The 24,863-nt window shown below is 34.9% G+C and overlaps 2 protein-coding genes across 3 annotated transcripts in view; one reads left to right on the top strand and one right to left on the bottom strand.

The window, feature by feature from the left end:
• The window catches only part of FCHSD2 (FCH and double SH3 domains 2), a 208,892-nt gene that overhangs the window by 9,915 nt on the left and 174,114 nt on the right, over nucleotides 1-24,863 (bottom strand). For both annotated transcript variants that reach the window (XM_016161455.2, XM_016161454.2), the window contains exons 12-14: nucleotides 24,625-24,729; nucleotides 13,116-13,277; nucleotides 1,922-2,053 (exon numbers count right to left, since the gene is read on the bottom strand). In XM_016161455.2, the coding sequence (XP_016016941.1) occupies nucleotides 1,922-2,053; nucleotides 13,116-13,277; nucleotides 24,625-24,729 (399 nt within the window). The remainder of the gene's footprint in view (nucleotides 1-1,921; nucleotides 2,054-13,115; nucleotides 13,278-24,624; nucleotides 24,730-24,863) is intronic.
• Nucleotides 7,478-8,141, top strand: LOC118602887 (uncharacterized protein KIAA1143-like). The gene has a single exon (XM_036221234.1). It carries the CDS (start codon nucleotides 7,478-7,480, stop codon nucleotides 7,916-7,918), a length of 441 nt encoding a protein of 146 aa, XP_036077127.1. The 3' UTR covers nucleotides 7,919-8,141.

Here is a 24,863-nt window from a genome sequence, read left to right as displayed (position 1 = left end):
GGAACTTCAAAGTAAATATAATATTGAGAGGTGAGATGGGGAAACATCCCAAACCTAGTTTCATAATACTGTATAACATCTTTCCAACTATCTCAGAAGATGACCTCAACTTTTCAAAAGGTTATCAAAAGTTTACTTAAAAAAACAAAAACAAAAACAAAAAACCCGAAACCAACCCTTTTAGAACAGAGGAAGTATTTTTTATTTAAATATATAATTAAAGGACGATCAAGTAAAAAGTCTGGAAACCACTGATGGGAGGAGTAAATACTGTCAACTTTTGGCTATCCGGGGATACAAGTGATGGTGGGCGTGATACTGTCCTGTATATGATTGTTGAAGATTCTTTCCAGACCCTTCCTCTGTTGTTGTCCCTTAAACACTGGGTCTCCATTAGCATGGGAGCCAGAGGAGGAATCATTTGTTCATGCCTTTTCTTATACCATTCATTTATTCATCCTATAATTTATTTACTGAAGACCTACAATGTGTCAGGCACTGTCCTAGGTGCTGAAGATACATAGACAAAGTTTCTGCCTTCGTGGGCTTTTAGTGGGGAGCCAGACCAAGAAATATGAAAAACAAATAAGATTAAGTCTGGCTGGAGATAAGTGCTATCCAGGAAATAAAAGAGGGCAAAAAGGTAATGGGATAGAGAGTAGTGACTGAGGAGTTAGTTATGTATTTAGGCGGTCAGGGGTCGAGACCTGAGGAAGCAATATTTTAGCCGAGCCTCAATGAACAGCAGTGTGCAGCCAACCAAGATTGGGAAAAAACAGTTCTAGGTAGAGGAGGCAGCAAGTGCAAAGTTGTCAAGTCAGGAAGAAGCCTGGTGCTTTTGAAGGCTAAAAGGCAGCCAGAGTGGCTCACGCAGAGCAAGTGGGTTAGGTGGGGCAACGGTATGACATGATGCCAGAGAGACTGACAGGAGCCAGATCAATCCGGACATTATAGACACTACTTCAGTTTGTTTTTCAAAGTGTGATGGAAAGTGTAAAAAGGGTTTTGGGTGGGGAAGTAAAATAATCTCCTTTGTGCCTTAAAGATAATTTTGACTGCAGAGTGGAAAATGGACTTTTGGGAGGCGAGTATGAAAAAGGGATACCAATTATGAATTTTTTTTTCTTTGATAGCAATCAAAACAATGGCCTAGACCAAGATGGTGAAAAGGGAATGGATTCAGGATATGTTTTAGAGGTGCACTCAAAAGGACTGGCTGATGGACTAGATAAGGAGAGTGAGGGAAAGAGGAACTGGGAAACTGAAATTCAATTTACTTTGTATGAATAAAAAGTTAATGTGAAAGCTGGGCAGGGGTGAGAGACATTAAGAGCTATTATACTAAATCAGGTTTGGAAATTCTGGCGTCTGTTTATCCTGGTCCCTGCTTAACTCGAGGTGGTTATTTTAAACAAGAGGTGGTTATATTAAAATTAGGAAAGGTTAAGTTGAACAAAACTGCTTTGTAAAACAATTTTCTTTTAATATCAATTTTGAGCATCATCTTAATAGAGGGTCTTGTGATAACTGGGTAACTGATAATAAGGGTAAGAGTTCTATATGCTGAAAATTCATGAGATGCCAGGCACTGTGCTAAGTGCTTTCTTTTAAGAGTGTTTATCTCATTTACTCTTCAAACTAGCCTTTTAATATTAATCCATCATATAGATAAGAAAACTGAGGCTCATAGAGACTAAGGGACTAGTGTGGTCATATAGCTCGTGTGTGGCAGAGACAGGATTTTAACCCAGGCTCTCTGATGTCAGAGCCTAGACTCTTCACCATTATGTTATATTGCCCCTAATATTAACTGAACACCAATTTTATGTTAAGACAGTAAGAGAGGCTGAGGAGACACTGTTACGAGTATCTTCAGAGTCGAAACAATTTAATATGAGAAATATGTTAGAGAAATACAAACCTTGTAGGAATAAACAACTTTGCAGGTGAGTGGGTAATTTCTTAAGGTGCCAGAAGGGCTGGAACTGCTGTCATCAAAAACATCCATGTTGTCTTCAAACTCTTCTTCTTCTCTTTCGGTATCTGCATTGAGCTAGGAAAAATTAAAAGTCATTGGCTAGCTTGCTTACTGCAGAAAATGGTTGAAAGCAGGAGAAACACTTAAAACCCGACTGATTCAAAATATTAACTTACTTATTTGACTGCACACAGAAATAAGTATCTGTTCTCATTTGCATTTTTCATGTTATGAAAGGACAGATTTTTTTCTTTTTAAAACCAAGAATAAATGTCTTTTAAATATATAAGAACTATTTATCAGTATCTTTTCACTTTTCACTGTTAAATACTGACTAATAAAGGCCTCTTCCATTTTAAAATGATCACGTTGGGAACATTAAAAAGATTCTAAATGATACCAAGGATGTGAAGAAACAGGCTTTCATCTATTGCTGATGGAAATGTAAAATGATGTATCCTTTTAAAAAAAAACCTGCCTACTGAAATTAAAAACTAAACATACCACTTGATCTGGCAATTTCACTTCTGTGAATACATTATGGAGATATAAAAGCACCCGGATGTAAGACTACATACTCTAGAATGTTTATTGCAACATTGCACGTAGGGGCAAAAGCCTGAACACAATCTGTATATCCACTAATAGAGGATGTTTGAATAAATTATGATGTGTCCATGCTGTACATCAATAACACCCATTAAGAATGAGTTAGAGAATAGAAAGCCCAGAAATAAAGCCTTACATATACAGTTAAATGATTTTCAGCTAGAGTCTCAATGCTATTCAATGGGGTAAGGACAGTCTTTTCAACAAATGGTACTGGGAAAACTAGATATCCACATATAAAGGAGTGAAAGACCCGTACCTTACAAAAATTAACTCAGATGGATTGAAGATCTAAATGGAAAAGTTACAACTATAAAACTCTCAGAAGAAAGCATAGGCTTCATGACACTGGATTTGGCAATGATTTCTTGGATATGACACCAAAAGCACAGGCAACGAAAGGAAAAAAAAAATAGATAAATCTGACTTCATCAAATTTAAAACTTTTGTGCATCAAAAGACAGCAGAAAAAAAGGCAACCCACAGAATGGGAGAAAATATTTGCAAATCATGTATCTGACAAGAGATTAATATCCAGAATGTATAAATGCCTAAAACTCAAAAATAAAAAATGATCCATTTCAAAATTGGACAAAGGACTTGAACAGATATTTCTCCAAAGAAAATATCCAAATAGCCAATAAAGATAAGAAAAGATGCTCAATATCATTAACCATTAGGGAAATTCAAATCAAAACCATAACAAGATACTACTACTAGATTTACCATGTGATCCAGCAATTTCACTTCTAGGTATATATCCTAAAGATTTTGAAAGCAGGAACTTGAACAGATATTTGTACACCCATGTTCACAGCAGCACTATTCACAATAGCCAAAAGGTGGAAGCAACCCAAATGTCATTGACAGATGAATAGATGAACAAAATGTGGTATATACATACAACAGAATATTATTCAATCTTAAAAAGGAAATTCTGACACACGCTACAGTATGGGTGAACCTTGAGAACATTAATGTTATGTAAAAAGTCAGTTACAAAAAGATATACACTGTATAATTCTACTTATAGAAGATACCTAGAGTAGTCAAATTCACAGAGACAGAAAGAATGTTGGTTGCCAGCAACTGGGGGATGGGGAAATGGGGAGCTAATTTTTATTAAGTATAGAGTTTTACTTCTGCAAAATGAAAAGAGTTCTGGAGATGGATGATGGTTATGGTTACATAACGATGTGACTGTACTTAATGCCACTGAACTGATACTTAAAATTGGTTCAGCTTAACAATAACTTACAACCTTTGGACCAACTAAAAATGGTTCATATGGTAACTTTTATGTTATGCATATTTTATCACACAAAAGGGGCACATTCCCTTTTGAAATATAGCACAAGAAAATTAATTTTTAAATCATATTTAAATACATATTATCCACCATAGCTAAAAGGTATATATTAATTTAAATGGTGCTGAGTATAAAAAATATCTTTATCTAGAGTACAGCCCATGATATTAAAGTACAAATAATATTTATATGAGCATAAATATGACAGAGGGAGGAAGAGTAAGAAGAATAAAGACTGGAGAATACAGTATATGATATGACTGACTTGTTTTTTATATACCTCTGTACTGTTTGAACTATTAGAGTAAGTCGTGTTTTACTTTTTAAACTAAAGGTTCAATAAAGAAGAAACAGAAACCAGGCCTGAAGGTTTCTTTGTTTCTAGCTACATATAAGCACTCATTTGGTTACCTTTTCCCATGTTCAAACCTACAAAGGCACCGATGTTCACACATTAAGGATATAAGGAATGAAGAGTAAGAATTAGGTGTCACAGTAGAACAATTAATAAAAATATCAAATACCTACTATATGTTGAACACTATGCAAGGCTCTTAGATATGAAATGAAGGACACCGTGTCTGCTTTTCAGGAGCTCACAACCTAGAGTGGAAAACTACCACAACTAAATGCTAAGTGCATAGGGAAGTTGAATATGGAAGAGGTGACTGGAGAAGGTAAGAGAAGATTTCCCGGGATTCAACGAATCAAAAAGTAGAGGCTGCCTATATTGTCAAGTTCTACTTTTTAATGAATTAAAGTTATTTATCTTGAGTAATCATCATTAATGACTCTCAACTGCTATTTCACTAATGACTCTTAACTGCTATTTCACTAATAAAATTCTGTAGGATTGTGGGGGGGGGGCGGTGTCCAGAAGAATAAATAGTACATATTTTCTGTCACATTTATTGCCTGCATTTCAAAACCCCTGTATATTCTCATTTATAATTACTGTTGAAAGTTCTCCAAAACTGAGTGAGGTAATTGTGTACCTCATCTTACAAATAATTCACCTATGGTCAACCAGGTCAACGATAAAATACTCAAATCTTGACCTTTTGAATCATCTCAGGCTTATGATTCCATTGTTTTCCAACTGAGCATTGTGACATAAGAGATGAGGATCATTTGCTAGAAATTACTTTCATATTCTAAAGGTTATACACATTAAAAAGAAATTGGGGCATTATAAAAACCAAACCAAACCAAAGCAAAACACCCATACATCTTTAAAAACTAAAAGCCAATGTGGGTAGTACACATTTCCAAAACTATGTAAGGAATGTTAATATGTACTGTGCTTTGGCACTGGGAATCAACCCAAAACATTTTATCTTGGCAACGTTGTTTAATACTCAACATTCTTCTCTTTATTTTGAGTTCATTTTCTGATTCTCATGAAAGAAAATGAAAGGTTGCAGTGACAGTAATAGGGGTCCACTATCATATGCTTTTTACATTGCTGCTTCCTCCCCCCCCCCCTTTTAATCCCTCTAACTCCCACTCCTGATCTATGGATGTTGCTGTTTTCCCCTTAAGAACTGGATCTCTGAAGACGGGGTGTCTATTCCCACACACTTGGGGCGTACACCCGGGGGCCTGGCGCACCCAGGGTATTGTCTGTGGCTCCACCTGGGGTGCAAACCGAGGACCTTTTCGTGTAAAGCCGATATGCTAATAACCACTACACTATGGAGCCACTCTGCCCTGTTTCTTAACAATTGCTCTTATCCTTTTTCCTTCCTGTCACCTGAAAACTTAAAACTATTCTTTCTAGTTGTACTAATTTTTCCTTTCTTAGATGTTGTAAAATGCTTACTCTTACTGCAAGGGCAGATAAAGAGAACCTTTTGAGTTGGTTTTGGTAGCCACCTTCTTGCACTTAGCAAAATAATCTCTGGAGAGCTCATCAGCTTTAAGGTACTTTAATAAACTAGGAAGCAATGGGTTCTTGGGTCTGACAGACTTGGGTCTAAATGCTGATTATGCCATTTACTTGTTGTGTGACTTTGGGAAAATTATATTTAACTTCTCAAACATATCTCTGTACTGACCTTATCCCTATAACGAAGACAATTACTTTATTCATGAAAAGATGCTCAATATTATTAATGAAATGAAAATTAAAACTATAATGATATACTACTACACACCTATTAGAATGTCTAAAATTAAAAAGACTGACCATACTAAGTGCTGACAAAGTTAGTGGAACAAATGGAACTCTAGTACCCTACTGGTTAGAATGTAAAATGGTAAAACCACTTTGAAAAACAATTTGACAGGTTCTTAAAATGTTAAACGTATACCCACTATATGACCTACCCAAAACATATGTTCAGAGCCGTTTTACTTATAATAACCCCAAACAACCCAAATGCCCACCATCAGGTGAATGGGTAAACAAACTGTGGTATATTCATTCACACAATGGAATACTACTCAGCAATGAAAAGAAATGAACTATTGAAACATTCAATATTAATCATGCTAAGTGAAAGAAGCCAGAAGAAAAAAGAGTACATATTATGATGATTCTGTTTATATAAAAATTCTAGGAAATGCAAACTAATCTATAGTGACAGGAAGATCAGTGGTTGATTGAGAGGCTGGAAGGAGCACGAGAAAACTTATGGAGGTGGATATGTTCATTATTTTAATTGTGGTGAGGGTTTCTCTGGTTTATTCTCATTTTAGATATCTGCAATCTATTTACGTCAATTATAACTCAACAAAGCTGTTAGAAAATGTCAGTAAAGCTTGGGAATTTTAATGACTACTGACCACATAATACTTGAAGATGCTAAAAGATCGTTACACTGAAAATAGGACATGCAATGATGTTTCAACAGATGCCTAAAAAAAAAAAAAAAGAAAGAAATAAAAGGAATGCACAACAATTAAAATGAATCATGATAAAGGTTAGAAGAATAAAGGGTTATCCACAGAGTAAGAAAGTTTGGTAAAAAGCAGGGCTTTAGAGGCTGGCATATCTGTGTTCAAATTCCAACCCTCTCCACCTACCAGCTGTGTGCTACTGGGTGAGATATTTAATTTTTTCGAGTCTATCTCTTCATCTGTAAACACATTAAGAATTGTTGTGATAATTAACTGAAATAATGCATGAATATGCCTGACAGTACTTGGTATGGAATAGAGCTTTAACAATGTGAACTACTTCCTTTTAGTAGTAGTTTAAGCTTAGTTAGTTGAACTGGAGTAAACTGCCTATCTTGAGGTTCAGATTAATATTTTGAATATGTACTATATATAAGATCTGTGTCAGGCACTTGTTATTATGGCTATGCAGAAAATCAAAGAACATAATACAGCTGGAGACACTTCTTTCAGAAGTAAAACTCTAAATCTTTCAACGTCTATCTTTTGGTCTTAGCTGTTATGAGACTAGTTTTCTCAATCTGTGAACACCAATTCAACAGACATTATATTTGGGTTAGTAATCAATTTCCAGCACCTAGTAAGGGGTTTCATTAGTAGTATGGGTTCAATACCTGCTTGCTTAATTAAATTAAACTGATCCCGAGGTGTTCCAGGGAACTGGTTTTTCTCAACTGGCCATGAGCAAGTGGAATCAGGTATCATACGTGCAGCCAGTAGAGCTGGTGTTTCTGGCCCTTCAAGAAATGGGTCAGCTACAGACAAGGGGGCCCAATGAAGAGACTAAGAGATTCCAGCCTGAGTTCTCAGATGAAGATGCTGATCACAGTGACAAAAAAGTTGAACAGTACCAAGTGGTGGTTTTAAAAAAGGGAGACCCATCAGCTGAAGAAGCCATGAAAATTAAAGCAGAAATAAAGGCTGCCAAAGCAGATGAAGAACCAGCTTCAGCTGATGGAAAAATCATGTATTGGAAACCAGTCAAGCATTCCTCAGATGAAAAATATTCAGGTTTAGCAAGCTCAAAAAAGAAGACAAATGAAGATGAAATAAGCAGGACTCAGCAAAAGCAAATCAAAAATAGTAGCCTCCTTTATTTTGATAGTGAAAATGGAAAGTAGTAAGTGTAAAATAAACAATTTGGTCTTAGTATTTAACAGTATATGGGGTGTTCTTAAAATAAAATTTTTTCCTTTTGTAAAGGTAATTTGTAAAAGTTCATTATAGAAAATTTAGACAATATAGAAAAACTTAGTAAGATAAAAACTATGTCCATTCATCAATACACCTTTGACTTAAAATGCTAACTCTGTAGACATGAACTATTATTAACATGTTATTTCCTGTGGGGGTGTGTATGTAAGTTATATATTTTAAACAAAATTGAGATTGTATTGTGTATGCTCTCTATCCTGCTTCTTATTTGACATTATATTGGGAGCATTTTTCCAGGTCAGTAAAATTTTAAAAACCTGACATCTGTAGCTACAGAGAATTTTGTAATTCAACAGGTCCCCTGTTGTAGCTTCCTCATCAGCAGAACCCCACTTTGGGTGGGGGAGGTGATAATGTATGGAGTTAAGAATATTTCCCCAGCTCTTGCTAAGGGTAGCCATGTGACAGCTCTGACAAGTTATGAGATACAAGTGGATCTTATACAAGTAAGGATCTAACATAAGTGATCTTGATAGAAATCAGGATCTAATATATAACATGGTGACTATAGTTGATAATATGGTAAAAAAAATGAGAAGAGAAGAGAAGGGGGGTAGAGACAGACAGACAGACAGACAAGTGGAAGCCTGCTTAATAAAGCTACTTTTTTTTTTTTTTTTTTTTTTTGGTACAAAGGGACAGATTTGACAAACATGAACCTTGGTCCCTTCTTTATCCTTCCTGAAGTACAGACATAAAACTCCAGAGTACCAGACTCATTTTTAGGCACAAGGAAGGCAGCCACTTGCTCTGGGTGGTACGATGGAAAGACTCAAGGAGTTTGGACCCTAATGCCATGCCTCGAGGAGCTACTGCATCAGCCTTGGAGTGCCAAACTCTGGGCATGATACATGAGAAGAATAAACACCCTCTTATTTAAGCCTCTGTCAGGTTTCTGCTACATACAGCCTAAGTAAGACAGTGGTCAAAGGTGCTTGTACGGAAACCTTCAAGTATATTTCTGGTGACTTCCTAGAATGAAAGGATGAAAGCAGAATTACTAGATCAAAGTATCTGAGTAGTTTTTCTTTAATCCTTAGAAATATTTTTTCCAGTTTTATTGAGACCATACACACACACACACAAACACACACAAATATATAGTATATATATATAGCATAATTGTCTGATTTATATCTGTTGTGAAATGAAAAATATTAGAATATTCTTAAAGCTTGTGATCCTTATTTTCAAATAGCCTTTGAGAGACGTTTTTACCTTTTTCTTCATTTACCATCTACAAGAGCTCATTTCACCTCATCCATGGTAACAGTGGACCAGCCATGGGCTGGCACCAGTCATTTCGTTTTTGTCAATAAAACAAAATGTACTGAAAATGTAGTTAAATTTAATTAGCATTTTCTTTGATTTACCAGGGAGGCTAAACTGTTTTTCATATGTTAATGGTCATTCTGTATTTTTTGAATTAACTTTTTATTCATTTTCCATTAGTATTTTTCTTACTAATTTGTAAATTATGTAATCTGTCAGTCTTGTTCTGTTTTTCAATCTCTGTATCAGATAAAGAATCACCTATTAAAAAAAACACAACTGATCCTAACTGGGAATTTAGAATGTCAGTTTTACTAAAAGTGTAGGCTGAGTATGAAGTTTAGTTCAATAAAAAGACTACTGCCATTTGGAAATACTGTAAATATAAAAATGAATGAAGATTTCTGCAGGTTTACTCTATTATTTTCTATAGTTTATATTTATTTCATTACAAAATCCATTGTTTTTTTTTTTTGGAATTAGCTCAAATCAACAAACAGATTTTCAAATTTCAAAATCAAAGCCTATTGGACTACAAGGACTATTAGCCATTATTGAGGCAGATGGGAATCAAACTACCATCCTGAAAATTAAAATATTTAATATTCTTGTTTTTCAAACACATTATTTAGCACTGTCTTTGTAATGAGTGGAGTAAGAATTTATTTCTATGCAACTCTGTAAAATGCTAATATTCTTAGGGTGCACAACAAAGCAGATGTCAGGATGCTTTTGTATAGTAGCTAGGAGAAATGGTTGAAGACAAGAAAGTCAAATAAACCATGTCAGCTGTAGTTTGAGATTGAATCTATATAGTTAAGTGAATTAAGACACATTTTCCTGATGAAATACTATATAGACACACAAAAAATGATTATAAAGACCAGCAATATGGAATATTAGATGGAAAATATATAAAATTAACATTATTATGATATGTATGTTAAAAAAGAATAGTAGAAAGAGGAAGGAATTACATCAAGTTGATAATAGTGGTGTTATAAGAATGGAGGTTTAGGTCATTTTCTTCTCTATTGTACTAATTTTTATAGTAATCTAGTCATATAATTTTTTCTACTTTAAAATTAATATAATTTCAAAATTAGGTTGTAAACTGGATATGGATTTTTGAGTAAGGCAGGCAAATAAGAGAAGGGAGGGATGAGTGACAGAAAGGCCGACTGGGTCGCTGTCAGGAATCCAGTCATAGGAAGCTGTGTGTAGGCTCTGGTTAACCATCAACTGAATAACTGTATCAGTAGACTGCTCTCCTTTTTAAAAAATGTTGATTCTTTGTCTTGTTTTCTTCCCAACCCTATATTCTGTATCATAGCATAATACAAAAGGCAAAAAGTTAATGCCCAATTAAGTATAGTTCCTTCCTTATTCTATTAGGTAAATAGACTGTACATTTTAAAAACATTTGTCTCCCAGAAGGCACTTTATACTGCTAATGCCTAACGGTAGTATTAACTATGTTTTCCAGATGGAAGAGAATTCTAAACTTGATGACTAATGCTTTTGTTGGCATCTATAATGGAAGAAATAATTTGGTCCCCAGAATGTGTATTTCTGCCTTATGCTGCTAGCCAGCTAGCTGTCAGTGTGAAGAGATACAACTCCTTCTGAATTATTTCAGTGCTGTCATTTAAAAGCATGTTAAATAAATATTGAGACTTCGATAAGCTATTTTGTGCTTACACCTCTCCCTTATTTATATTGTTAGTAGAGCTTCCACAAAATATGTCCCTTAAATGAAAGTGGAAAGATACAGATTCCATAAGACTAGAGGGAAGAAAAGAGTTGGGTGGGATTGCAAAATCCTCCCTTCATAGAGGATATGTCTCTCCAGATGAGCTGGTATCTTTGGACAGTTCTCAAATATACCCAGTATATAATCAATGCTCACTACCAAACTATACTACTTACTGCCAGACACTGTACTAGGCACATCTTCCTTTCCTTCCTTCACACTCAGAAGCACTCTTGGTCTCCTGTTAAAATTCTTCATGGCCTCAAGTGATATTTCCTTCTTGGGGCGAATGAACTTCTTTCCTATTTTTCTAGCTGGTATTGAGTTTTTCTGATAGCATTTCACAAAATTATGAGATTTCTGAGCTGGAAGGGATCTTAGAATCATTTAACTTTCTGAGACTCAGAGAGAAGTTACTTTTTCCAAGGTGTATAGGTAAACTGGAAGTTAGCAATTCTGAGTTTGCTATACAGAAGCCCAGTCATACACTGCCATGTATTGCTAAGATCTATAAAAGCCTGTCTGCTCTATCAGTGTGTCTGCTCTTTGAGGAGAAGACCAAGTCTTGGCATCTACTATTTGCCAAGTAGGCACATAGTCAGGAGATAAGTGTCTGCCTAATTGATTTAGTTAGAAAAGGTGCTAGTCCAAGGAAAATCATGGGTTTGATTGATTGCCAACAGTGCCTGTGAAGAAGCCAAAAGCAAATTTGTGCCTGGAATTTGCTGTCATCATAACTTCTGTACAACAGAATACCCTGAAGTAGATGGGAATTGTGACTTTTAGAAGATGCAATAAGAGATATTTCATGACACAGAGCAACTCTGTTGTACTGAATACAGGGCAAGCTCTTCTAACCACAAAGTCAAGTGGGTGATATGTGTTTATTTTCCACAGTTTGATTATCATTAATAGTGAAAGAAAAATAAACCTTCCATAGATTTTTCCTTAAAATGAACATCCCCACGCAACCCTTTTTAAATGTGCCAGTGTATTCCCATTAGAAAATCAGAATGCTATGTGAAAAAAACTGACAAAACTTCTAGGAATGTTTTTAAACTTTGGCCAATTTCTCTGGCAAGGATACCTTTTTTTAATCTGAAGGGCAAAAGCATTGAAGAGGCACTTTAAGAATAGTGGGAAGTTGGAAGATTAGAATTTAGCTCTTAGTTTGTCACTATTTCATCTATTCATCCATCCTTTCATTCATTTCTTCCTTCAAGAGATGTTTATTGAGTACCTACTATGTGCCAGGCACTTTGCTGTGCAGAGCAGTGAACCAGGTAGACATGGAGATTACATTCTAGAGAGGAAGACAAACAATAAACAAAAGAAAGCAAATAAAGAAGACAAATATAGACTGTAATAAATGCCACAAGTAAATAAACAGTACGAGAGAGCAATAACTGGGGAGGCAGCGGCAGCAATTACTTTTAGTCTGAAGCTAGGCATCACATATCCAGCTATGTAATATCAGGCTTTTCTGGTATCAGAGTTCCAACATGAGAAACTGAGGTTGAACTGGATGATGGTGGAGTGGACAGAGCCCTGGATTTGAAAACTTAAGCTCAAGTTTGGTCTTGTTTGTAGAACTGTATACCTGCATGGTCTCCCTGATGAAAGATACTGTGCGCAGAGTATGAAAGCCCTTGTGAACTGAACAGAGTAAGCCAGACTGAGTGCTCTTTTTCTTTCTTTAAGACTGTTTACACTTCTTTGGCTATTTATTTTCATTTATACTAGAGAAGACTTCTGAGAACATCAGAAACCCTAATTAAAATTTTTATTCTACTTACAGAGAAGCAGCACATCTGTTTCATGAACAGGATAAGTATGGTAAACTGGCATTGATAATCTATTCTTCATTGCACATGTAAAAATAGCACTTACCCTCCTTTTCTTCCTGTAATAAGTTCAAATCAATTAGTGATAGGTTAAAGAAAAAAAACCCCAAACCACTAGCAAAACCATTATTTTTTCCTTTAAAATTTCAGCTATGATCAGGTTTGGCTATATAGTCAAAGAATAGAATCCTTCAATGAAAGTGAGGCCATCACATCCAAGAAGATAAACAGTACCGAGTGTAAAGTGCCATTATTGGTCACTGCAGGAAGGCGAGCCCATCGCTCATTTTCCAGTTCTTCCATTACTTGGTTCATTGCACTCTTTAGCCACGTGTCCACAGAAACACCGATCTGCTTTAGCAGGTCCAGCCGGGCTTCAGCTTTCAACTTAATAATCTAAGAAAAAAAAAACGGTCAGAAATCAAGGCAAATTATTTTCTCAAATTGACTGTTTTTAAGTTATTTGATTTATTAATTAAAACAATCCTGATATTCATTAGCAATTCGGCCTTGGCATAATTGTTAATTTTTCAATTGGCGAGAGGGAAAGAGAGAAAGGTAGTGGGGGAGAAAGACAAGAACAGGGATCAAGGGCGGCTAACAATGGCAAATGGCACACTTGTATCTTGACAAACCATCAAATGTAACATAAATAGGAAGATAACGATGTGCCATAAAGTCTGCATTCTTTTTTTCTTAATAAGGCTATGCTTCAGAACATCCTAAAATCTAGCACCTGCAACAGACTCTTAATCTAATCCACCTCTTGGATCTTTTCATCTCCTCTATAATCCATTTTTTACAAGTTTGCAAATGATATCATGTCACTCCCCTGCTTAAAAACTTTCACGACTCTTGACTGCCTAAAGATTGTAAATTAAATTATGATGCGGCTGTCAGAAACAGTAGATTGAGACTCATACAAAGTTCCTATTCTCCAAATTAAAAAAAGGGAAAAATTGTCTGTTTTTTTGGCTCTTGTGTCAAGAGGTAAGCAGGTAAACCACTGAATTGTCTCAGTCAAGTGGTAATTGCTTTGCTCTAATAGCCATGCTTCTGAAGGTGAGCCAATCAGGATAGCCTCGTGCTTCTGCAAGGCAGCCAATCAACCACAGCCTCATTCCAGTAATCATCACTCCTGCTTCTTATAGTCTGTCAATCTCCACACATTCCAGCTAAAAGTGAGCCAATCTGCATAACATTTCCAGTTTTGAAAATATGCCAATCCCTGAAATCCACACTTTGTTCAGAGAGACTGTATTTTGTTAAGTACCATTTATTCTCTTTTGCGTTACCAAATAGTACATTCAGCTTAATTGTTCCACAGAGTAGACTGGTAGTCTCTTCCTCCAACAGTTGAAGGCTCCACTAAGATAATTTTAAGGACCCCTACTTGATGGGCTTCTGAGAGACTCTTGGACAAACAAGTGTGCTCACTGAGCCTTTCTGGTATGCAATTTGATCACTCTCTGCTGGGGGGGTGTTGGTATCAAAAAGGATCTGAGCTCTGTCTGACTTATTTCACTGAACTTTCACTGCTGAATTTACTTTGTATTCTTAAGATTTGTAAGTATATAGATTTTAAAAAAGATAAAACTCATATCCTATAAAATTCACCATCTTAACCATTTTTAAGTGTAAAATTCAGTGGATTTGGATATCATATACATCTTTATATAAAGTAATTAGAGTTTTTGGCTGTTTTTGGTATACCATTTGGTAAATAGTTCTGCAGAAATCCACTTATTCTTCTTATAAAATTTTTTTTTGCAACAACTTTATTGAGATAAACCTCCATACCATAAAATCCACCCATTTAAAGTATATATTGCAATAATTTATAGTATATTCACAGATATGTGCAACTATGAGAGCCAATTTTAGAACGGTTTTAAATCCTCCAAAAGAAATCCCGTATCCTTTAGCTATTGCTCCCCTATATCTTATTCCCTGCAGCTCTGGCAGCCACTAATCTACTTTCTCTCTATATAGATTTATCTATTCTGAACATTTATTATAAATAGAATCATACAACATGTGGTTTTTCGTGAGGTTCATCCATGTTGTAACACATATGAGTATTTCATTTTTTTTTTTTCCAGCCAAATAACATTCTATTGCATGGATATACCACATTTTGCTTATCTATTTGTCAGTTGATAGGCATTTGGGTTGTTTCAACCTTTTGGCTAATATGAATAATGTTGCAACATACATCAGTGTACAAGTTTTTGTGTAGATATGTTTTCATTTCTCTTGGATATATACCTAGGACTGGAATTGCTTGGTCATAAAGTAATGCTATGTTTAACCATTTGGGGGAAATGTCACACTGTTTTCCAAAGCAGCTGCCTCATTTGACAATCTCACCCGCAGAGTAGAGGGTTACCAATTCTCTACATCCTGGCAAACACTTGTTAATGTCTTTCTTTTTGATTCTAGTCATTCTGTCAGACTGTTTTCCAAAGCAGCTGCCTCATTTGACAATCCCACCTGCAGAGTAGAGGGTTACCAATTCTCTACATCCTGGCAAACACTTGTTAATGTCTTTCTTTTTGATTCTAGTCATTCTAGTGGGTGTAAAGTGGTCTCTCATTTTGGTTTTGATTTGTATTTCTCTGATGACTAATGATGTCAAGCATCTTTTCATTGGCTAATTGATCATTTGTATATCTTCTTTGGAGAAATGTCTACTCAGATAATTTGCTCACTTTAAAATTGGGCTGTCTTTTAATTTTGTCTTTGTCTTTTAAATCTAAGAGTTTTTTTTATGTACCCTAAATAAAAGTTCCACATCAGATGCATACTTTGCAAATATTTTCCCCTAACCTGTGGGTTGTCTTTCACTTTCTTGATACTATCTATTGAAGCACGAAAATTTTAAATTTTGATGAAATCCAATTTATCTATTGCTTGGGCTTTTGGTATTATATCTAAGGCATTAATCCAAGGTCACAAAGATTTACCCTTATGGTTTTTTCTAAGAGTTTTATAGTTTTAGCTGTCATATTTAGGTGTTTGATAATTTTGAGTTAATTTTGGTATGTGATGTGAAGTAGGGTTCAACTCCATTCTTTTGCATGTGAATATCCTGCTCTCTCAGCATCATTCTAGTATGCATTTTAAATTAATATAGGCAATAAAATGTTTAAAGAAAAAGTTAAACAACAAATCTCTTCTTGGAAATTATAAATGTAAGCCATTTACCTACTGCTGCAGAGAAACAGAGAAGGGAGGGAGGGGAACAGAGAGAGAGAGAAGTAGGGTTTATTCTATTTCTCAATACCAAGTAATCTAGTTTTCAAAAAATTTATTTTTGTCAGTGCTTTGCCAAACTGATGAACATGGCTGATGAACGTGGTATTTGCAAACTTAGAGATTTAGACTGCAGTCCCAGAATAAACATTGCTACCTTTCTTTAGAGTTCCACCTGTTTATATTTTAAAACTGTTTAAAAGCAGAATTTTCCAGTGTTTTCAAACGAATTTTGATGGTTTGCCAATGGATTAACATTCTACAGAGCATAGCTCTTTGTAACTTGATGGCATTCTGGATACAACTTGGCCAAATCATTTTTAGAACTTATAAAGACACAGAGCATTTTAAAATGATCTTTTGAAAAGCCAAATCCTTTAGAATACATAATATTGGTGTATTAGCAATGTCAGTTAACTGACTTTAATCTAAAATTTAACATAAGCATATTCGAGTGTCAAGCCATAGTTGAGTTTATGAAACTTTAATCATAAAGTCTATAAATCTAATTTGAGCTTAATTAACTTATCTTTAAGAGTATCATTTCTCTAAGGATAAGGACTATGTGTCTGTTGTAACTCTATTATTTGGGACACTGCCTTGCATATATAGTAGGAAATGAATAATGGTAGATTATAGTAGTCTCTACTCTCAATTACTTTTAGTATCTTAGAGAAAAAAACCACTCCAAACAACTTTTATTATATGTACTAGGAACTATATGATTATACTATTTCATTTAATCCACACAACAATTCTGGAGATGGATATCATAAACTCCATTTCATAGATGAGACAATGATTTAACCAAGGTCCTATTAATTGCGGTAAATTTTTTTCCTCAGTAAATCATGCCTTCTGGTGTCCATGGAGCACTCCTCGCCCCCAACACTGATTCTGGGCTTATCCAGGTGATTTGTTTTGGCCAATGAGACATATGCAAACTTGATGCAAGCAGAGGTTTGATAAGTAGTATTAGAACTTGATTTTTTAGAATGTGTCTCCATCATGTGAGGAAACCCAGTTTAGCGTGTTCGAGGATGAAAGACCATATGGAAAAAAGGCTCAGCTCTCTGGCAGACTCTCTAGCTAAAATGCAGCTCCTTGAGGAATCTCATGTAAAACTTGCAAATGAAATGCAGTCAACACCCAGAATGGTGAGAGATAATAAATCATTGCTATTTTCGCAATAAGTTGGGTGTTTTTTTGTTTTTGTTTTTAAGGCAGCAATACATTATGGTGTTTGAATATTTTAAGTACTAAACATCTGGGGATGTTTTAGGTATCTTTCTGTTATTGAATTTTAATTTAATACTGATGGATCAGAAAACATATTCTCCATAGTATGAATTCTTTTAAACTTACTGACACTGGTTTATGATCTAGTATGTGGTTTCACTGAATACTCCATGGGTATTTTTTTTTTTTTTTTGGTAAATTTAGCATTAATTATTCCTTAAAAGATTAGAACTCAGTAGTGAAGCCAGGGGTTTTCCTCACGATAATATTAAAAAAAAAACACACACGACTGTTTTTATTTCCCTAATGGGAAGAAGACTATTTAGTTTATGGTTCCTAAATCTGTTTTAGTAAGTAATATTTTTCTATTAATTTGTCCAATTTATCAAAGTTTTAAATTTACTGTCTTAACATACATAATATCTTCTATCTTTTTAGTATCTATAATATCTGCACTTATGTAGTCCTAATTCTGGAATTAACTATTTGTGCGTTTTCTTTTTCCTTGTTTTTTTTTTTTTTTTTGCCAGAGTTGGTGAATTTTATTATACTTTTCAAAGTTGCAAATTTTGGCTTGCTAAACAATGTGAAATTGGACTGCAAATACACATGAGAGCTGATTCATAGTAGATGGGTAATTATATTCCATATGTACTTTAAAAGGACATATATTCTAATCTTGTGGGGTGGAGTGTTCTATATATGACAATTAGATAAAGTTGGTTGATAGTGTTGTTCAGTTTTCTATATAATTACTGATTATCTAGCTCCTTATTCTATCAATCACTGAAAGAAATGCTGAAATCTCCAATTACAATTTAGATTTGTCTGTTTCCTCTTTCAGTTCTGTCAGATTTTGCTTCATGTATTTTAGAGTTCTATTAGTAGTTACATACACATCTAGGATTGTTATGTTTTCTTGATGAACTGCCCTTATTTTAAATCATTATGAATTATCCCTCTTGTTCTGTAGTCTATTTTGTGTGATATTAATATAATCACTCCAATTTTTAATGAATAGAGTAACGACTGAAATTTCTGCCCAGTTTTTTGTTTTCCAGCTGTTGTTGCCAGCCGAGCTCCTTGGAGTTTCTGCTCCACATGTGTATTCAGGATTTGGATGGTTATTTATATGCAAACTTGAGGACTCACTGACATTCACCCTCAAGCCAGTAAACGCTCTGCTAGAATTCTAGTGTGCAGCCCTTCAAAAAGAGCTGTAAAATGTAAATGTCACCAAGTATAGTCTCGTTCTTTCAAGGGCTGATTGCTCCCTCGTTTTTATATGCTTTGGGTTATCTTCCAGTTCTACGAAATAGGTATTTAAAATATTTTTCACCCCAGATTAATAATTGTTACCTAGAAGAGGACATAAGCTAGTCTGTTATTACCAAAATCAGAAAACCTTACAGAGATACAGTCTACATTCAAAAAGAACTACAAAGAAATCTCAAATTATACTCAGTATTATTATTAATCATATTTACATGGTAATTTTGAAACTTTAATATATACTATAGCAAATAAAATATAATATTATTAGGAACTAAGCTTCTCAATATGAGAAAAAAGATAAACATAAAATCAAAGAAATTGAACAAAATCCTTATAATCTTAAATTTTAATTGAAAATATCAATATGAATTCATGATTAAAAAAAAATTCCTAGCTCTAACAACAAAGGAAGGGGCAAAAATAAGTAACATCTATTATAGTAAGCACCTTTACAGCCTAGCCCTTGGTGTCTGAATACTATTCTCTATTAAAAGAAATCAGAATTTGGCCTTGGAGAAATGGCCAAATCTAAATCTGGGTGAGGAAAATATAAGGTGAGCCTATGATAGCATGTTGTGCTAGAAAGCAAGAAGAGTGTTTAAAGACTAATGGGAATGTCAAAAGGACATGAAAACTAGCTTAAATAGACTTTCACTGGCCAAATTTAGACAATATGGGGCTTTAAAAAGCCTCAATTACAACCATAATTGGAAATATGCTAAATAAATAAAAATCCATAATAAACTTAGAACATACAAGGTGGGACCCCATGAAAAGCAAAGAATAACTACTGGGGAAAGAACATCTACCATGAAGCTGTCTATGAACTAAAAATTCCCAGAGCTTGTACAGGGCTGAAAGATGTTGCAATTCTATCCAGTCAGAGTTGAGAGATCTTGCTGGATACCCATGGCATAGAAACTGCAGAAAGAAAATGCATCAGTAATAGGGCTTAATTAGCCTTACTGGAACAGCTACTCTAACTCAATCCAAACAAAACTTAAAAGCAAGCCTCAAATGGATCAAACTGATCAGCAAGTAACTAACTGACCTGGCTGCCTAACACAAAACTCAATAGCCTTTAAAAGAAGAAAGGAGAATCCAGACACTCAAGCCAAACATTCACAATTTCTAGTATTCGATAAAAAATTACTAAGTATTAAAATAGCAGAAAAGTATAAGCCATAATTAGAGAAAAAATCAGTCAATAGAGAGAGCCAGAATTCACGGATATGATATAGTAAGTAGACAAAGACTTGAAAGTCACTATTATAAATATATTTTTAAAAACACAAAGATAAATAGGAGTGAACTGGAAGACATTAAGACTTAAATAGAATTTACAGAGCTGAAAACATAATATATGAAATCAAAATTCAGAGGATATCCCCTGACCTTAACGTAGATTATACACTACAGAAGAAAAGATCAGTAAGCTTGAGTATATAATGATAGTAACTACTCATCAAACTGATAGTAACTACTTATCATACAAACATAGTGATAGCAACTACTTATTAAGATAAAAAAGAATAAGGCTATAGATAAACAAGGTGTGGGTGATCTTACTGTGTGATCTGTAGAACAATATCAAGCAATTTAATATTCAGGTTGTTGGAGTTGAACTAACCTATGTCAGAAGGCAGATCAGTTGTGGCTGGGTCACAAGATAACTTTTTGGGGTGATAGAAATATTTTATATCTTGATTGTGGTGGTGGATATTTAGGGTTATGCATTTGTCAAAGCTCATCAAACTGTTTACTTGAAATGGTTACATTATATGTATATTATCTATGGTGTTGATTTTTAAAATTCCATGACATCATAACGACATTTAAGAGAGAAAAGTATCCATTTGCCATCACCAGAGGTGACTAGTACTTGTTAATTGTAATGGGGGGAAGGGAGAGGAAAGAACCTTAACAGTGGAAAGATCTAACACCACTTTAATTAAGTGACTACTCTTAGAATCATTAATAATCAGGCAAAATGATCAAAACCATACTGTGATGAATAACATAGCATCATCTACAAAGTATTCTTGCCCAAAATACTGACTCTAATCAGGTTATTTTACAGAACAGAGTTAACTTCAATTATAGAGAATTACAGAATTAACTTCCATTTTACAGAATAAACACAAAGCTGCTAATGAAAAATATTAATAGCTGAATTTAGTATGTTGGGAAATATATATTTACTCTTCATCTTTTCTATATGTTTGAAAATTTTCACAATAAAAACTGACGAAAGTGATTAGTCAAGAGGTATGTTAATATACCATACAATGAGTACAGTGAAACTCCATAATAACAGCCCTGAGGTGATGTAAATTTGGATATGATGTAACTGGAAACTCTGGACTTTCTGGTTATAACCACTGTCCTCACCTACTTCAAATGAAAACCCAAACTCATGAGGCCCCAGTCCCCACCCTCCTATTACTGGAAGATGCAAGACCAACTGTGTTGGGGGCTTTTTCAGAGAAGAAGACTACTTTGTCTTTTCAGAAGAGAACCCCTCTGCTTTGCTTTATGAGGCAGATAGCAACCCCAAACCACAGACAGGTTGGGACTTGCGCAGGCCTCAATGACGATTAGTAATTTTGAATTCCTAAGTGTACAAAAGAACCTTGTGAGATAACATTTTAAGAGAAAATGGTATCTATGAAAATGTGTTTATATAGACAATAATTGATTTTTTTTTTTTGGTTTTGTTAATTCACTTGATATCATGTACTTTGGCTTTCAAATGTACATTCAATTCAGATCATTGAATATAGTTAATATCTTTGAGAAAGAAAGATATAGTCTATAGTTCCTCCTGCAAGACCTACATCAAACATGAGTTATTAAAATCTGGGGGTATCTTTAAATTTTACATTAACTTTCTCCTCTTTATGTTAAACATTTCACTGTCATAAGAAGAAACAATTATCCTCAACCCAAATAAAAGGTACAATTTAAACATATAAAAATAATTCTGTTCTGGAACAACATAAGTCATGTATATATAAGCTCCTAAAAAGATGGCTTTTTAAAACTCTTAGTTTCTTGGCAAGCTACTTTTAAAATAGATATGTCACATGAGGAATGTGTGTGTTTGTATGAAAAAGGCATTTTGAAAATTCAAATACTTAAATACCAGGTTAGAAAAATTGTTTTTGAAGTTTAATTTAAGCAGCTATTGCTTCAATTCTTGAATCAGTCGGGGGCTGCAAACAGTAGCATATCTAGTACAAATATTTCTGTCACTGTCATAGAGATCATAACAAGAACAATAGTTTATTTATCGCTGTATGTCTAGTATATTCATTAGTATCTGGCACAGAGCAGGTACTCATTAAATATTTGATAAACTAATGCACTAGTGAATTTGCTCCCGAATTAACCAGTCAGTAATTAATCAATCATTTAAAAACATTTTTTAAAATCTATTACTGAACACCACAAAAGTTTTTATTCTAATGAGCAACACTAAATGGAAATGCAATATAGAAAAGATTGGATAAAGCAGATTAACCAACAAGGGAGGGTAACATCCATGTGAGTAGGAGTTAAAAGCCAAACGTGACGGACATGATGGAATTTTAACCAGCTTTCTCCTTTTGTATAGGTATTTATAATAAACAACTATTGAATAAACAGAGAAAATCCAATGGAAATGATATATGTACAGGAGAAAGAAAAAGGGAATTCAATAAAACCATTATTGTCACTTTCTCTGAAGGTTCTTGTAGTATAGTTCATTCAAAAATTTCACTGTGACAATCCTGTAAGTACTACCCCTATACTACCCTCATATTGGCCATCTAATTTTAGCTGGGTTATTCTCTGTCTCTGATAAAGTGGACATCATGTAAGAAACCACTTTAAGATAGCTGTAGAATTAACTATATTTCACAGACATTAAAAAATGAGATAGTAGATCTGGCATCATGGTTTTTAGCATATTCCATATTTTTGGTAAGAAAATTATATTTGAGATGCAGAATTAAATACTGGTAGTTAGGGGAACTGAGACAATCTGTTGTGGGAATCTCACTTCACAGTTTTACTGTTAAGCTAACAAACACAGAGTATTTAGCACATTCATGGAAACAACAGGTCATTCAGCCTAAATGCAGACTTTGTGTTACTGATACCTACTACTGCGCTACTGCGGGTTTGGTGGAGCTAGGGTAGCAGATGGTGACACCATGGATGGAGTCTGGAAATGGAAAATACAAGAGAGAACACGCCCTTTAGAAAACTGAGACTTGTCCTGTTCTACCAAGGCTCTGACACTGGCTTCACCCAGAGTCTGAAGAAACAAACAACAGAAAAAATTCTTCTACACAGCCAATGTTTCTCAAACTAGGCAACGGTCTGCCAATAGCACTTGGCCGGCACACTAGGGAAGTGGTTTAGCCATGACCCTGAATTCAGAGAGGAAAAAGGCTATTTATCATATACCCTGCCCTCTTCATTATGGGGGCTCTAGATCATGTGCCAGGAAAAATGGCGAGTTGAGGTTACTGGGACTTCTCTAGACAAAGCAGTTGGCAAGCCATTTCTGGTTCAAATCGCTTCCATGGGGGTGTATCAAAAACATGCTCATATTCCTTGTTTGCCTATGGTGCCTCTCCACTGCATCCCTCCACCCTAAAACACATCCTCAAAACCTCTAGAGTCCTGAGGGGGCATTTAAAAAAATCATTAAATTAGATTAACCCTCAACCAGTACAAGAATTCCTCATCTACAGTCCCTGACAGATGTTTGCCCAGAACTTTTTGTACACTTACAGTGTCATAGGGGAGCTTGTTCTGTCATTGGGCAGATCCGACTGTTGGAAAGTATTTCCCAATACCAGACTCAAATCTGCCCCCTTCTTACCTTCTTGCTTTGGTTCAAGTTCTGCTTCTTGAGGTTGCCTGGCATAAATCTGTAATATGCCTTTCTCTCTGACTAATTAAATACTACTAATCTGTCAATACCCACTTAAGTCTTACCTCTTCTGTGTTACCCGCCCCAACAAGTCCTCCCCACAATGACCTCTGTTTCTTTTGGGTTACTTAAGTAGACTTGTGTGGACCACTTCTTGGCACTTATGCTTTACGGTCTTAGTTATCTTTGGCATTCTCTATGCCTTCCTAACAAGAACATGTTCTCCTTGAGGGTTGGACAGCCTCGGTCTTTTTTTAAATGTCTACTTCCACATCCTTTCACCATAGTGCACTGAGTAGATAACTACCCAAGTGTGCATAGGTCCTCTGTGAAATGGTTCTAAACACAATTATTTTACTTACTTCCTACTATATTTCCTTATAAAAATCCTGCACTCTAATCAAATCTAATTGCCAAACTGAATCCTACATCTTCCTCCTTCTCAAATAATTTACTTCTTTCCATATCAATCTCTCCCCTTCTAGGTCAGAGAATATTAGCCTATGGTACATGAACTTCTGGACACTGTACACAAAAATGTACAATGTTTCTTGTGGGAGAAAGGCTTTCACACTTTCATACAACCCTTAAAGAGTCCCATGACAACCTCCACTTGCTCCAAATTAAAATATACTGTTGTAACTTTTTTTGCCTTGTTTACTTAACCAAGTCTTCTCTCTTCTTAAAAGCTCGGCATATGCCCCTGGATCCAAAGTTCCAGAGAACTTTCCATATATCAATTTTTATACCATTAATTTGACTGATTTATTATGTATCTTGTGAAACTTTAAAATTAGTATCTTTGTGACTTAATTCTTTTGTTACTTAATGTTTCATGATTATAAACTCTTCTTAGCGGGTTCAGTATCTTTTCGTTGTGTGTACTACCTTGTATGAAACAGGTACTCAAAAATAATACTGTGGATACAGATGAAGACAGTGAATCATCTTTAAAATAATCAGTGTATGGAAACTGAATTCTAAAGGTACACTTCACAGTGAAGATGCTGGAGCTAGGCAAAATGCCACAGTTAGCTGCCACCTCACCTCTGCTTTACGAATATTTTCTCTAGCTTCATCTATTTTCTGTTCCAACTCAGCTCGGCTTTGTTCTGATGCTGCAACTCCATGACACTCCAGATCATCTAAAACCTAGTAAAGAAATAAGAAAACAATTATTGTTTTTTCTTAAGTGACTAGAGTATTTAGATAATTTAAGACTTTAGTAATGAGTGTGCAGGAGTCCCTTTTTAACTTTTTTTTTTCATATTTTGTTTATTAAAAAA

Source organism: Rousettus aegyptiacus, unplaced genomic scaffold (assembly GCF_014176215.1).
Source record: "Rousettus aegyptiacus isolate mRouAeg1 unplaced genomic scaffold, mRouAeg1.p scaffold_m13_p_5, whole genome shotgun sequence".
NCBI lineage: Eukaryota > Metazoa > Chordata > Mammalia > Chiroptera > Pteropodidae > Rousettus > Rousettus aegyptiacus.
Note: the sequence above shows the minus strand (reverse complement) of the source record. Positions and strands in the feature narration are given on the sequence as shown.